Here is a 14,855-nt window from a genome sequence, read left to right as displayed (position 1 = left end):
AGATCACAGGAACTCACACACGTGCAAGGAAATTTGTTCCTGTTTATCTGTTTCCCAGCAATTTACCGTTTCAATTGGTCACTTCTGCCAGAACAAAGCAACATCACCGCTGCCCTTCACAGTGCATATTTCCCTCCCTTCCTCACAGTCCTCCACACCCTATACGCCCATTTCCTAAGACGGTGCCCAGACCCCTAGCCCTGAGAGACCACTCAGCAAAAGACCTAGTGTTCATATGCAAAAGGAGGGCATCTGGCTCAACAGGGATTTGAAACTTCAGCCTTCTTCCCTCTTGCACATGGTTAAAGTGTCTCACAATATCCAATAGGGTCCACGCTGAAGGACAACCACCCACAGAACTGAGTATTTGCATTTCAACTTTGGGCCCTTGCTCACCAGATCCCTTCCTTGAACTGCCACACTTCCCTTGTAAAAAATGAGGGTCTCCACTTAACCAGCCCTACTCTTATCTCCCCTTCCTCCCCAGCTCTCAGGGCAAAGGAAGAAGTGCGTTCTCCAAGGCAACCCCAAGGCAAGCTTTGCCCCTCTCTACGACTCTCCACGGACTGGGAGTTCCCAGGCAACAACTTGAAAGGCCTACCTGGAATTGACATATTCACCCCAGACCCCTTGCACAAACAATACACAGACTCGTGTACTACACGCTGTTTATTTATCTTCTGGTGTGACTCCACGTTACCGGCCTCTCCCTCTCTGTATGTTTCACCACCAAACGGTTCTTCATTTCTTTTCTGTGCACAAGAACCACGTTGACTATTCACGTCCATCTGAAGCAGCTTCTTCGGTTTTCTGCTACTGTAGGTCAGTGGGTGATGCTCCATCACTTGAAACTCACAATCTGGCAGTTCCTTAGAAAACGCATGCAGACACACATGTAAAAACACACCCTCTCTGAACAACACTGGAGACTGTTCAAATTATTCAAGGCCCTGCCCAGGAGAGACAGTCGCTTCCCCTTCGGCGATCTCTTATACGTTCTCCAACCACATGCTAAAAGCTGTCCTTCATAATCTATTCACAAGGCCAAGTATTCTCAGAATGGCTATGGGAGGCAAAGGAGATGCCTGAGGAAACTAAAACACAACTGTGGTGACAAAAGCAGAGAAAATGACTGGACTGCAGGGTAAGGACTTGCACGAAGGAGACTCGCCGACCTTTGTGGAAAGGGTGGGTGGAGGAACATTAGGCCAGCCCAAATTTAAGGGGCTAGTAAGCAGGCCTGAGGGTAGGGATGATGGCTACAGAATGACAGATCAAAGAAGTGGAGCTAATGAGTTGGCTTCACTTCTGAGTGACTTTCCACAGTCACGCTGCTTCATCGGCCTCAAACTACCCTATACTCACACGCGGTTTTGCATTGCAGTTCACCAGACTGGAGGTCTCGTCCTATGCCCTTGCGCCCTAGCGTCACTCTCTGAATTTCCTCTGAGACTCGGTTTCTCCATGAGCAAAGTTCCAGACAACACTCATTTCAGCACCAGGGGCCCTGGGCTCCTCACCTGTCCTCCTCCCTGGAACTTCTCCCAGTGCCTTCCTCCTCAGGTAATAATGCAGCGGGTTGGGCCAGAGGTCCTTACTGATGATCTGGTAGGGGAGACAGGCCAGGCCAGGCCAGGGAAGATCAGCCCACCCCCTTCCCCAGGCAGGTGAAGTTCCAACATCACCTTTTTGAGAAGGCTCAGAGGACCTCACCTCAGCAATCCCACTAGATCCAGCAAAGTTGTGGTCAGAGAACCAGTTGAAGAAGTTAAGGCCGCTGTTGCGGTGTCTGCGTCTGTAAGCCTCACGTTCAAAACCCTGCTTCCACTGAATGGGAGTGAAACGACATGCCTTATATCCTGTAGAAAAAGGCATGTGGAAATGGGCCTGGATCACGTTGCACGTTCAACCACGCCCCCTCCTTCTCACAAACCATGGAGCCTCCTCTTACCATTGAGGTTAACAAGATACTCCTTAACAATCACTTCGTTCAGGAAATAGGGGTTCTTCCGGAAGAACAACATGATTTTGCAGCAATCAGTCGGCTGCCTGAGTTCCTCCACCTGCCAGAAGCAAATGGAGAAGGGGGGTGAAGTCACTTTTGAGGAACCTGTCTTTGCTGTTGTCCATGATAAATCATTTTTCCTCTCCTCCCCAACTACCTCCCCTCCCTCACTGTCCCTAAACCTACCTTCAAATTAGTCATGTAGCGAAGCATGTCTTTATCTTGGTCACTCATCATGGCCAACATCTGGGGATGGTTCACAAACTGCTTTAGGTCAAGGAGCCTTCAGATCCCGCTGGTAAAAGGGCTGTAACTACAGCGATAACCTGGAGAGCACCCTGGCATTGCCTGAGCTCAACTCCCATTCCTAACTCCATTCCTTCAACACAGACTGCATGGAGACCCGATGAGTCCCATGTGCTGTGCCTAAATGTGTATGAACAAAAGGAGACTATGTTCCTGAGAGAGACAAAGAATCTCCATTTGATTCTCCTGGACAGCATAAGCTTATTTCTCAAGAGCATACACTGCTTGCTCTGACTAGGATGTGCATTCAGACCCCTCTCCTCCCCTTCCCTGCAACTTTATTCCTGTGCATCACATACCTCTTTTGCCTGAAGCCCTGGTGCTATTCACAATACCAACCCGGGTCTCTGCGACTAAACCTAGTTCTGGTTCCTGCTCTGTATGAGTTCAAACACAGCCACAAAATTCCACGGTCAGAACTGCCACAGTGTGGCCCCAAACAGGGACTATTCCCCACGCAAATATTCTGTTCTGTGACCTGCCTCCTTCAGGACGCTCCTCGTGCACCAGCTCAGCCACAGTAAGAACCTTTAACTACAACATGAAGGATACAACTTTGACCCAGAAGCCAGAGATGCCCTGGATGGTGGTGCTTCTCTGCTCTAGGTGTGGCTTCCGCCGCTGCCATGTCCTGAGCTTCAGCCGCGAGAAGGCCTGGCTAGCTTGCTTATTCACAGGCTCTAGCTCAAACTGAAGCGCTTTCAGTGCCTCCAGTGGGGACTGCGCGGGCATGGGGGCCCCCCCGAGCTCTTGCTGGTCCCGCTCCTGGGCCTTCTCCTCCCGCTCCTCAGCCTGCTCCTCCTCCTCAAACTCCTCCACCTGCTCCTCCGCCACCACCTCCACCACGTCCACGACGTCCTCCATCAGCAGCAGCCACGCCTCCCCAAGCCCAGCGGCCTCAGTTTCCGCTGGGGCCGAGCCTTCCTGGAGGGCCTCCACCCTGATGGTGGTACACTCCCCAGCAGCGCCACCAACTACCGACTGAGGCGTACCCACCTCTCCTGTCCGCTGAAGTGCCCCTCCTGCCAGGAAGGCACCCCAGGACTGCTGGGCGGCGGCGCTGTTTTCCCCAGGCCTCGCCTCACTGGCCACGTGGCCCTGAGCTGAGGCAGCTCTGAAGGGGCTGGAGGTGCGAGCACAGATGCTGTCCCACAGAACAAGTTGACCAGCAGGACTTGCAAAACTGAAGGTACGCTTCCACCTAGGGACTCTGGTTGGCAGAGGCCGGCTACGCCTGCGCAGGGGCTTGGAACGTTTACGCATGCGTGTGGACTTGGCAACAAGCGGTCAGAGCCCCACCCAGGAGGCCGAACCGCCCCCCATGACGACCAATCAGAGACAGGGAGATGGGCGTCACCCTCGACTGCCCAGGCCCTAGGTCTTCCGGCGTCAAGAGTCTGCGTACCACACTCCCCAGCAGCTGCCTCCAGCCTCCAAGGAGACTTACGGTCTGGCATCATGGGCACTGTTCCACTTGCCCGCCTGCACCTGTATGGCTCCTATCAATTCAAATCCGAATTTCCCACTGGGAAATTAGAATCCACTTTCACTTAGCACCTACAGTTCAGGGAGCACTCCCACTAGGCCTGAGGAAATGCCCAGCGCTGCAATGATCCTGCATAGCCTTCCTGGAGGTCCAGGTCTTGGGCAGCAGGACGCTCCCTGGCGTGCCAGGGCAGTGTGCATCCGGCCTTTGCTAGGGTGGCACTCCCAAGCCACTCGAGGGCTGGGCAAACCTTCAGAGTCCAGCTGGTCCCGCTCCTGAGCCCTGTCCGTGGGTCTCTCACATGGACTCTGTGGCTCCCTAGGTGTGCGGGCTCTCTCTGGCTCCCTGATCGTCTGCACGTGCCTGTCCCTCTCGTCGCTCACAGCCAGCCTGACCGAATGCCCCCCGGCCAGGACTGCCAAGGCGTCTCCTCCCGGGTGGCCGGCCCCCACTTCGGGCTTGCCCTTTGTGTGCCCACGCCTTTGCATGAGTGCCTTTCTGAGGCTGCACCCCAAGGTGTGCCTGGCCTGAAGGAAGCAGAGGTGACGTAGGCCCCTGCCAGGCACTGCAGGAGACTCAGCTTCGCTGCCCCTTTCTGAGACACTGAGAGGGAGCCCGGTCTTTGCTGGCACAGTGATCACCCCGAAAAGTGTGCAAGCCCAGGCAGCGCGGTGCCATGGACAGAGCCCGGTCCAGGGCCATCGAGCCCCCGGTGCCTAGCCCGAGCCATACAGCAGGGATCCAGTGCCTTCCCAGGGGTGGCTGCCCTTAGCTAGAGGGGCTGTCCCAGTCCAGCCTACCCCTTCCTCCCCTCCCTGGGCTGTGGGAGCGGGCGCTGAAGGAGGCTCCGCCTAAGCCATCACCATCCATCCAGCACACCAACACGGGGCTGTCCCGAATTCGAGGGCCCTGCTGTCAGAAGGCAGCGTGTGAGGGGCTGGCAGTCGGTGAGGCAGCGGGACCCGCCAGTCTGCCAAAGATGCCAGGCCAGGCTTTCCGCAAGAGGCTCCTCCCATGGGGGAAAAGGCTAGGGTACATTTGAGAAGGAGGAAAAAGGTTGTTGCAGATTTGGGACTTGACAGAAGGAGCCGCGGGGGCGGGGGGGGCGGTGGTTAGTGGTGTGGCTGTGGAGGGACTCTAGGGGTCTCGGTCTGTGTTTGGACTGCGGCCCGTTGGGCGCCTCCAGTCCTCCGCCTCGACTCTGAGCTCCTCAGCGGCGCCCGACCAGACTCTAATTTCTGCCTGTGGGTGGAGGGGGGCGGGACCATGAGTGCCCTTAGACCCTGCTCCCTGGCTGAGGCTGGGATCGTGCGGCTGATTGCTCTGGCCTCCCTGTTTCCGCTGGTCCAGGGGTTAGGTCCCTTCCTGAGAGATGTCAAATGTGTCCAGGGTCTATCCGTCCAACGCGCCTTGCCCCAGGAGGGCCTGCATCATGCAGGCGAACCCACTCGGGCCACGTCAGGGAACACCCCCATACGCCCACAACCACACCCACCCATGCACACAATGAGTCTCACAACTGCCTTTTTCTCGCACTCCCGTGGACCCCTTCATGGCCTGCTTGCTGGGCCCGTACGTACCCGAAAGATGCCCGTGCTCCCTTCCCACCTGCTCGGGCACAGGGGCTTTAAGGAAAACCCTCCCCACATGGGTCCCATGCCGCCCATCAGGCCAGTGTGTGCCTGACGTCCCAGAGGGAGGGCACTGCGGGAGACCCTGGACCCAGGACGCACCAGGCCATGCAGGCACCTGCAGGCCAGGACCCCTCCCAGGCCCCTCTCCCTGCCGGAGGATCGAGTATCCAAATAGGCAGTCTGCCTCGCTTGGCCTCCGCCTCCTCCCAGGCCTGCCCTCACCAGAATGCCAAGGCAGGCCGCACCCGGGTCCATGCTCCACTTCCACAGGCCCACCTCCCTCCCGCAGACAGGGACAACCATCAGCAGTGGGTGCCCAAGCCCTGCAAGACCATCTCAACTCATGAACACCGCAGGAACCCCCAGACAAACACACACCAAGGCAGGACCACTTGGCACAGGCTTTATGTCTCGGCCTCGTGCCAGGAATGTGCCAGGCACTCGCTGGAACTCTCACTGGCCTCACGACTCTCCTGGATTTACACTTCTCAGTAACACTCCGACATAATTCAGGCTACCAGCGCTGCACGGTAGCCAAAGTGACCCTGCAGCAGGCCAAGCCGAGGGAGGCTTGGTGGGGGGAGGGGGGGAAGGGGGGGGGTGTGCCAGGGCCAGATGCGCATGCGCACAGCTCAGAGGCGCCAGGCTGGCGGCAGGCCTGGCAGGGAAGGCCCTCAGCTCTCTCGGCCAATCAGAGACAAGGCAGGGGGCGTCCCCCATCAAGGCCCGCCCCCGAGCCCACCCCGGGCCCCTGGGCCCGTGGGACCTGCCTCCCAGGCTCCGCGGCACCGCCCCACCTGCCCCCACCCACCCCGTGGCCAGGGGCCTGGCCTCTCGGGCACTGCTCAAGGTGCCCACCTGCACCTGCTTGACCTCTCTCAAGTCCAACTTGAACTTCCCCGTGGCACGGTTGACTCGTCTTTCACCTAGGCCCTTCAAGCTGAGCGAGGCCTCCCACAAGACAGGAGGCCCGGTTGCAGGGCAGCGTGCTGCAGTGGTCCTGCCCAGATCTCTTGCAGGTCCACGTCGTGGGCCGCCGCAGGTCATGCTCTGGCTTGCCTAGGGACTGTGTATCCAGCCTTGGCTAGGCTGGACCTGCCTAGCCATTGAGGGGCCCCAGAGCCCCAAGAGTCCAGCCCAGAGCCCTGTCCTTGTCTCTGCACCTCTGCCTGAGGGGCTCCCTGGGCCTCCGGGGTCTCTCGGGCCCTTGGCAGCCCGCACGGGCCTCCCTCTCTCTTCCCTGCCAGAAAGCCTCACAGAAAGCTACCAGGGCAGGACACCAAAGACACCGCCTCCTGGGTGGCCGGCATCCACGGCAGGTCAGGCGGGCACTTGGTGTGCTCCGCCCTTGCAGGAGGGGCCTTCTGAAGCGCCGGGCCAAGGCCTGCCTGGCCGCCAGACAACGGAGCTGGCCCAGGCCCCTCCCGGGCAAGGCGTGCCACTGCAGGCCACTCCGCCGTAGCCACAAGGCTTGCAGACCCCGAGACGGGACACACTCTTTGCTGGCACGGTGACCACCCCGAAATCCGTGTGCGAGCCCAGAGAGCGAGGTGCTGAGGACAGAGCCCGCTCAAGGAACATCACGCCCCGCCAACCCCGCCCCGGTGGCAGGCCCACAGGGGAGACTGAATTCTTTCCGAGTCATGCCTGCCCCTTGTGAGAGGGTCTGCCCAGGTCCAGCCTACACCTTCCTTCGCAGCCCTTGGGTCGGGGCGGGGAAGGAGGTTCAGGCTAAGCCATCCTGGTCCATCCCAGGCACCCCCAGGGCTCGTCCAAAGGCACAGAGCGAGATCGACATCTGCTCGTGTGTGGGTAGGCGGCAGTCGGTGAGGCGGCGGTGCCGGTCCACCTCCCAAACCTTCCATGCCGGGCCAGCCTTTCCACAAGGGGCTGCTCCCATGGGAGAAAGGGTACCGGTGCCCGGGAGAAGGGGGAAGACGGTGCTGCAGCACCGTCCTGTTGGCCTCAGGAGCAGGAGGTCGGGAGTGCGTGGGATGGGCTGCAGGGGCGGGGGGCGGGGGTGCCCTGGGGCGGGCCGGCTCCCACGGGGGCTCTTCCTCTGGGTGTGGACTTTGGCCCCTTGTCCTGCTCGGGTCCTTGAACTCGCCCCTGCCCAAGACGGGTGCTTCGGGCTGGCCTCTCCTCTGGGCCCGTGGATGGAGGAAGCCCCGTCCCCTGCCCCTGTTTGAGGGCCCTGTCTCCAAGTGGGCCGTCTGCCCTTTCGGCCTCCTCCTCCTCCCAGGCCCTGGCCGCGAACCAAAGGCCGTGGCCGCTCCACAGCGCCAAGGTAGGCTGCCCCCAGCTCCGTCCTCCACTTCCACAGGCCCGCCTCTCTCCCTCAGACAGGCAGTTCCTCAGCCAGCGGGTGCCCAAGCCCCGCAGGACCCTGGCCACTCACGCATACCGCATGAACCCCCCAGACAAACCCACAGCAAGACACGAGCACTCCTCAGAGGCTTTAGGTCTCGCTCAGCCTCGGGCCAGGCACGGGGGCGGAACCCACCGGCTGGAACGCTCCCTGGCCTCATGTCTCTCCTGGGCTCTGAGCACTCATCTGGGGCACCCGTGGGCCCCTCTGGCCTCCTCGTCTTCCACCTGGCCCAACCCGTGCCCCATCGCCTCCATCTCCAGGTCACGCGTGCCCAGAACACACTCGAGCACTCGTACACACCCCCACACAGGCACACGGGCACACAGGGACACGGGACCAAGGCCACAACCCGGGGGAACACGAGGAGGAGGAGGACCTGCTTGGGCCAACCACCGGGAGCAAGGGGCCAAGAGGCAGAGAAGCCTGCCCTTTAGGGAACCCTCCCCTGTTCTTTCCCCCAGGCCTCGAGTACTGGGCGCCCGCTAGCCTCGGGCCGTGTCCAGGCTGGCCTCTGGTCTGGTGCTGGCAGCCGAAGGGGTGGCCGGGACCTTGCAAGGGAGACTCTGCACATCGGCACAGGACGAGGTAGAGGTAGAGGGGAGCCGAGCTCCTCGAGACCTGGAGGCCTTTGGCCAGGAGGGCAGGGGCAGGGGGAGAAGTGGTGGCGGCGCCAGGGCCTGGCGTGGGCGGCTGGTGTGGCTGGGGGTGCAGAGGCAGCCGCCCGGACACCGCCCACGCTGTCGGAGGCGCCCAAGCCCGACAGCGACGGTCACTCCGACGGACAACAGGGCTCCAGCAGCCACGCCTGGCTGGGAGACAGACCCTGCCCCTGAAAGCGCCGGTGGTCTGAATCCCGGGAGACCGGGGGCCCTCCGGCCCTCGCTCCTGCGCCCCAGCCACTCCCTGGATGGCCTGAGAGCCCGCCCCACGCCCAGGCTCCTCTGAGCCTCAGCCTCCCCTTCTGCTGGGAAAGGGCAGGCCCGGCTTCCTGAGGACCCTCCTTTCCGCGCCGGGGGCACGGGGCCCTGGGCTCCCCAAGGACACCTGCTCCTCTCCGTTACCTCGCCTGCGGCTGCCGTCCTCTCGCGGGTAGTAGCGCGTGCTGTGGGGCCACACATCCTCCGTGATGACCTGGCGGGGGAGACAGACCGGGGCAGGACAGGCTAGCCGCGGCCCAGGGCGGACCCCTTCGCCAGGAGCCCGGGGACACCAACACGGCCACTGCTGAAGACGGCCAGAGGCACCCCACCTCAGCCACCCAGGCAGAGCCTGGGCAGCCCTGGTGCGACTGCCCACGGTGAGCAAGTTGAGGCTGGTGGGGTCCTGCCTGCGGCTGGGGGGCTCCCCGGTCACAGGCCCAGAACCACTGGACCGCAGTGGAACGGGACACCCGGTATCCTGGAGGACGAGCGGGGACCCAGGGGATGAGCAGCCAGCGCCCCCCCACCCACGCCCTCCCACGCTCACCCCCACCAGCCAGGCCACCAGCGCCTACCTGCGATGCCAAGGTGGTACTCCCTAACGATCACTCTGTTCCAGAAGGAGGGGCTGTGCCCAAAGGAAAACACCAACTCGCGGCGGTAGGTAGCCGGGGTGGCCCCGTTCCTGCACCTGCCACACCCAAGACGAGGGCAAGGAGGAGAGCCCGGCCAGGGCTCCCGAGCTTGCCTGTTTGGCGGCGGTGACCCCCGTCCTTTGCTCCTCTGCCTGGGCTCACAGCCAGGCCTGCTGGACAGCCCCCTGCGCCCTGCCTGCTGGTTGCCAGGCCTGCTCGCCCCCGCCCCCACGGGGCTTCAGCTCCCCCAGCCTCACCTCCACACGGGGCGGCTAGCCAAGCACGTCTTCGTCTCGGTCACTCGTCACGGCCAACCGCAGCGGATGGTTCCGAACGTGCAACTCGTCAAGGAGGGGTCGCCTGCTTCATGCCAGACAAGGAAGGGCCCCAAAGCCCTGAACCGGTCCCTCCCTCCCACCCGTCATCCGCCTGTCCCCGCACATGCGGGGACACGCACACACAAACACTCACGCTCCAACTTGAAACCCACCCACGCCCACACCCAGACGGCCCCTGGACCTCAGCCCCTGCCCTGTCTTCACACATGCACCTGCCTGGGGGACTCCTTGGTGTCCTGCACCTCTGGGGCTGGCTGTGGACACCCACACGGGGAGGGCCGGCTTGCTGAGCACTCCCGATCACTGCACAGGGCCTGGGGGTGCGGGGGCAGGCCACCGCTGCTCCCCAGGTCTGCCGGTGCTCGGTCCCCGTCTGACTCAGGCCTTCTCTGCCGGGATGGGGCTGTGGGCTGAAAGGCCGCCCTTGGCTGCTGACCGCACCCATCTACAGAAGGGGCTGAGGGGCTGCGCGCCTGGAGCCCAGCCCGACTCCCAGCCTGCCAGGGGCAGGGCCTGTGGCTGGGAGCCTGGGGCCGTGGGTGGAGCTGGGGGGGGCCTCTGGGTGGGAGGGAGTGAGTGCCTTGCCCCCATTCTAGTGTGTGGGCCAAGGGCACGGGGAAGCAGGGATGGTAGCCTCTAGGCGGGCCAGACGGGGTCTGCCCAGCAGAGCTCCCTCTCCCAGCATCAACACAAACACCTACGCTCTTGCGCGGGGGCGGCGGCGGCGGCGGCGGCGGCGGCGGCGGCGGCGGAGGCCGCCGCGTGGGCATTGTGGGAGGCGAGAACAAACCAAGTCGCTGGCCTCTCCCGGATGGACAGGACGGGGCGTGGCTCTCCCACTGTCTCCGGGGACTTCCCCTGGCAGGAAACCTTCCCAAGAGCCCTCGGTGCGAGGGGGCTGTGGGCCTCTCCCGCGCGGCCTAGGTGTCGTTGGCATCCTCGCCGTGGTCGGCGTCGTCGGAGGCTTGCCCAGGGGCCCCGCAGCCCAATCCAAAAGGACTGCCCCGAAGTGGCTGCTCAGACACCGGCACGTGGCCCTGCAGCCACTGCCTCCCCGCCTGCTGTGCCTCTGGGGCAAGCTCCCAGCCCACCCCGGCTCCCCCAGCTCCCTCGCTCCCAGCCTCTTCCCTGGGTCCCCTGCTCCGCTCCCCCGCCCCCACACCACCTCCTCCTCCTGCCCTTGCCCTCCTCAGCCCCGCCAAGCCTGAGCAGCAGAGCTGGGGATATGACTTGGGCCCAGGAGCCAGCGAGCCTGCTCTGGATGATGGTGCCACTCCCATCCAAAGGAAGCCTCCGTCTGCGAGCCCACTTGCGCTTGAGCTGAGGCTAGGCCCTGCTCGCTCGGGCATCCTCAGGGCTCCAGTCTGACTCAAGGGCCTGCAGGGCCTGCAGGGCAGTCCCGCTGAGCCCAGCGGCCCCCGCTGCCTCCTGCCTGAACACCTGCTTTTGGGACTTGTCCTCCGCCGCCTCTGCCTGCTCCTCCTGCTTCTCCCCCACCGCTGAAGCCCCTGCCGCCTGCCGCTGCCTCCTGCCGCCGCGGTCCTCCTCCGCCACCACCTCCACCACGTCCACGACGTCCTCCATCAGCAGCAGCCACTCCTCCCGCTGGGGCCGAGCCTTCCCTCAGGGCCTCCACCCGGAAGGGGGCGCTCTCTCCCAAAGGTGCGCCAGCTAGCGCCTGCCTGCACGTGACCCCACTCCCCCCATCTACTGAAGAGCCCCTCCCCGCAGGCAGGCGGCCCAGGACTGCTGGGCAGTGGCAAGGTCCTCCGCGACCCCTGCCTCACTGGCCATGCCGCTCTGAGCTGAGGCAGCCATGCAGGACCAGGAGGTGGGAGCTGAGCAGCTGGGCCCCACAGAAGGGCTAGGGGCTGGGAGCAGCCCTGGCCACTGCCCTGCGCCCTTGCCCGCCTAGGCCCTGCTGCTTGAGGCTACCAGCGCTGCACGGTGGCCAAAGTGCCCCTGGAGAGGCCAAGCCGAGGGAGGCTTGGTGGGGGTGGGGGTGGGGGTTGCCAGGGCCAGATGCGCATGCGCACAGCTCAGAGGCGCCAGGCTGGCGGCAGGCCTGGCAGGGAAGGCCCTCTGCTCTCTCGGCCAATCAGAGACAAGGCAGGGGGCCTCCCCCCTCAAGGCCCCCCCCCGCGCCCCGCCCCGGGCCCCGGGCCCTGCCTCCCAGGCTCCCCGGCACCGCCCCACCTGCCCCCACCCACCCCGTGGCCAGGGGCCTGGCCTCTCGGGCACTGCTCAAGGTGCCCACCTGCACCTGCTTGACCTCTCTCAAGTCCAACTTGATCTTCCCCGTGGCACGGTCGACTCGTCTTTCACCTAGGCCCTTCAAGCTGAGCGAGGCCTCCCACAAGACAGGAGGCCCGGTTGCAGGGCAGCGTGCTGCAGTGGTCCTGCCCAGATCTCTTGCAGGTCCACGTCGTGGGCCGCCGCAGGTCATGCTCTGGCTTGCCTAGGGACTGTGTATCCAGCCTTGGCTAGGCTGGACCTGCCTAGCCATTGAGGGGCCCCAGAGCCCCAAGAGTCCAGCCCGGAGCCCTGTCCTTGTCTCTGCACCTCTGCCTGAGGGGCTCCCTGGGCCTCCGGGGTCTCTCGGGCCCTTGGCAGCCCGCACGGGCCTCCCTCTCTCTTCCCTGCCAGAAAGCCTCACAGAAAGCTACCAGGGCAGGACACCAAAGACACCGCCTCCTGGGTGGCCGGCATCCACGGCAGGTCAGGCGGGCACTTGGTGTGCTCCCGCCCTTGCAGGAGGGGCCTTCTGAAGCGCCGGGCCAAGGCCTGCCTGGCCGCCAGACAACGGAGCTGGCCCAGGCCCCTCCCGGGCAAGGCGTGCCACTGCAGGCCACTCCGCCCTAGCCACAAGGCTTGCAGACCCCGAGACGGGACACACTCTTTGCTGGCACGGTGACCACCCCGAAATCCGTGTGCGAGCCCAGAGAGCGAGGTGCTGAGGACAGAGCCCGCTCAAGGAACATCACGCCCCGCCAACCCCGCCCCGGTGGCAGGCCCACAGGGGAGACTGAATTCTTTCCGAGTCATGCCTGCCCCTTGTGAGAGGGTCTGCCCAGGTCCAGCCTACACCTTCCTTCGCAGCCCTTGGGTCGGGGCGCGGAAGGAGGCTCAGGCTAAGCCATCCTGGTCCATCCCAGGCACCCCCAGGGCTCGTCCAAAGGCACAGAGCGAGATCGACATCTGCTCGTGTGTGGGTAGGCGGCAGTCGGTGAGGCGGCGGTGCCGGTCCACCTCCCAAACCTTCCATGCCGGGCCAGCCTTTCCACAAGGGGCTGCTCCCATGGGAGAAAGGGTACCGGTGCCCGGGAGAAGGGGGAAGACGGTGCTGCAGCTGTTGGCCTCAGGAGCAGGAGGTCGGGAGTGCGTGGGATGGGCTGCAGGGGCGGGGGGCGGGGGTGCCCTGGGGCGGGCCGGCTCCCACGGGGGCTCTTCCTCTGGGTGTGGACTTTGGCCCCTTGTCCTGCTCGGGTCCTTGAACTCGCCCCTGCCCAAGACGGGTGCTTCGGGCTGGCCTCTCCTCTGGGCCCGTGGATGGAGGAAGCCCCGTCCCCTGCCCCTGTTTGAGGGCCCTGTCTCCAAGTGGGCCGTCTGCCCTTTCGGCCTCCTCCTCCTCCCAGGCCCTGGCCGCGAACCAAAGGCCGTGGCCGCTCCACAGCGCCAAGGTAGGCTGCCCCCAGCTCCGTCCTCCACTTCCACAGGCCCGCCTCTCTCCCTCAGACAGGCAGTTCCTCAGCCAGCGGGTGCCCAAGCCCCGCAGGACCCTGGCCACTCACGCATACCGCATGAACCCCCCAGACAAACCCACAGCAAGACACGAGCACTCCTCAGAGGCTTTAGGTCTCGCTCAGCCTCGGGCCAGGCACGGGGGCGGAACCCACCGGCTGGAACGCTCCCTGGCCTCATGTCTCTCCTGGGCTCTGAGCACTCATCTGGGGCACCCGTGGGCCCCTCTGGCCTCCTCGTCTTCCACCTGGCCCAACCCGTGCCCCATCGCCTCCATCTCCAGGTCACGCGTGCCCAGAACACACTCGAGCACTCGTACACACCCCCACACAGGCACATGGGCACACAGGGACACGGGACCAAGGCCACAACCCGGGGGAACACGAGGAGGAGGAGGACCTGCTTGGGCCAACCACCGGGAGCAAGGGGCCAAGAGGCAGAGAAGCCTGCCCTTTAGGGAACCCTCCCCTGTTCTTTCCCCCAGGCCTCGAGTACTGGGCAACCGCTAGCCTCGGGCCGTGTCCAGGCTGGCCTCTGGTCTGGTGCTGGCAGCCGAAGGGGTGGCCGGGACCTTGCAAGGGAGACTCTGCACATCGGCACAGGACGAGGTAGAGGTAGAGGGGCGCCGAGCTCCTCGAGACCTGGAGGCCTTTGGCCAGGAGGGCAGGGGCAGGGGGAGAAGTGGTGGCGGCGCCAGGGCCTGGCGTGGGCGGCTGGTGTGGCTGGGGGTGCAGAGGCAGCCGCCCGGACACCGCCCACGCTGTCGGAGGCGCCCAAGCCCGACAGCGACGGTCACTCCGACGGACAACAGGGCTCCAGCAGCCACGCCTGGCTGGGAGACAGACCCTGCCCCTGAAAGCGCCGGTGGTCTGAATCCCGGGAGACCGGGGGCCCTCCGGCCCTCGCTCCTGCGCCCCAGCCACTCCCTGGATGGCCTGAGAGCCCGCCCCACGCCCAGGCTCCTCTGAGCCTCAGCCTCCCCTTCTGCTGGGAAAGGGCAGGCCCGGCTTCCTGAGGACCCTCCTTTCCGCGCCGGGGGCACGGGGCCCTGGGCTCCCCAAGGACACCTGCTCCTCTCCGTTACCTCGCCTGCGGCTGCCGTCCTCTCGCGGGTAGTAGCGCGTGCTGTGGGGCCACACATCCTCCGTGATGACCTGGCGGGGGAGACAGACCGGGGCAGGACAGGCTAGCCGCGGCCCAGGGCGGACCCCTTCGCCAGGAGCCCGGGGACACCAACACGGCCACTGCTGAAGACGGCCAGAGGCACCCCACCTCAGCCACCCAGGCAGAGCCTGGGCAGCCCTGGTGCGACTGCCCACGGTGAGCAAGTTGAGGCTGGTGGGGTCCTGCCTGCGGCTGGGGGGCTCCCCGGTCACAGGCCCAGAACCACTGGACCGCAGTGGAACGGGACACCCGGTA

The 14,855-nt window shown here is 64.2% G+C and overlaps 1 protein-coding gene across 1 annotated transcript; it reads right to left on the bottom strand.

Annotated features, from left to right (window-relative positions):
• Positions 1–654: 654 nt before the first annotated feature.
• LOC146394422 (testis-specific Y-encoded protein 3-like) lies at positions 655–3,574 on the bottom strand. Its single transcript, XM_085009154.1, has 6 exons — positions 2,864–3,574; positions 2,192–2,269; positions 1,952–2,063; positions 1,714–1,859; positions 1,521–1,605; positions 655–869 (listed from the first exon to the last, which is right to left on the bottom strand). Exons 1-6 carry the CDS (start codon positions 3,572–3,574, stop codon positions 853–855), a joined length of 1,149 nt encoding a protein of 382 aa, XP_084865280.1. The 3' UTR covers positions 655–852.
• Positions 3,575–14,855: the final 11,281 nt, after the last annotated feature.

The sequence above is a fragment of the Sus scrofa genome, chromosome Y, assembly GCF_054392235.1.
Source record: "Sus scrofa isolate SSC_HxYL_T2T_F1_AM1 chromosome Y, Sscrofa_HxYL_maternal_Yorkshire_Landrace_v2.0, whole genome shotgun sequence".
Taxonomy (NCBI): Eukaryota; Metazoa; Chordata; class Mammalia; order Artiodactyla; family Suidae; genus Sus; species Sus scrofa.
This window is presented reverse-complemented; position numbering and strand designations above follow the sequence as displayed.

Excerpts from the sequence above, each read along its gene's own strand:
- LOC146394422 (XM_085009154.1), bottom strand. The coding sequence starts at position 3,574 with ATGCGTAAACGTTCCAAGCCCCTGCGCAGGCGTAGCCGGCCTCTGCCA. Across the intron at positions 2,064-2,191 it reads GCTACATGACTAATTTGAAG|GTGGAGGAACTCAGGCAGCC; the intron begins GTAGGTTTAGGG and ends TGCTTCTGGCAG. Across the intron at positions 1,606-1,713 it reads GATCTAGTGGGATTGCTGAG|ATCATCAGTAAGGACCTCTG; the intron begins GTGAGGTCCTCT and ends CTCCCCTACCAG.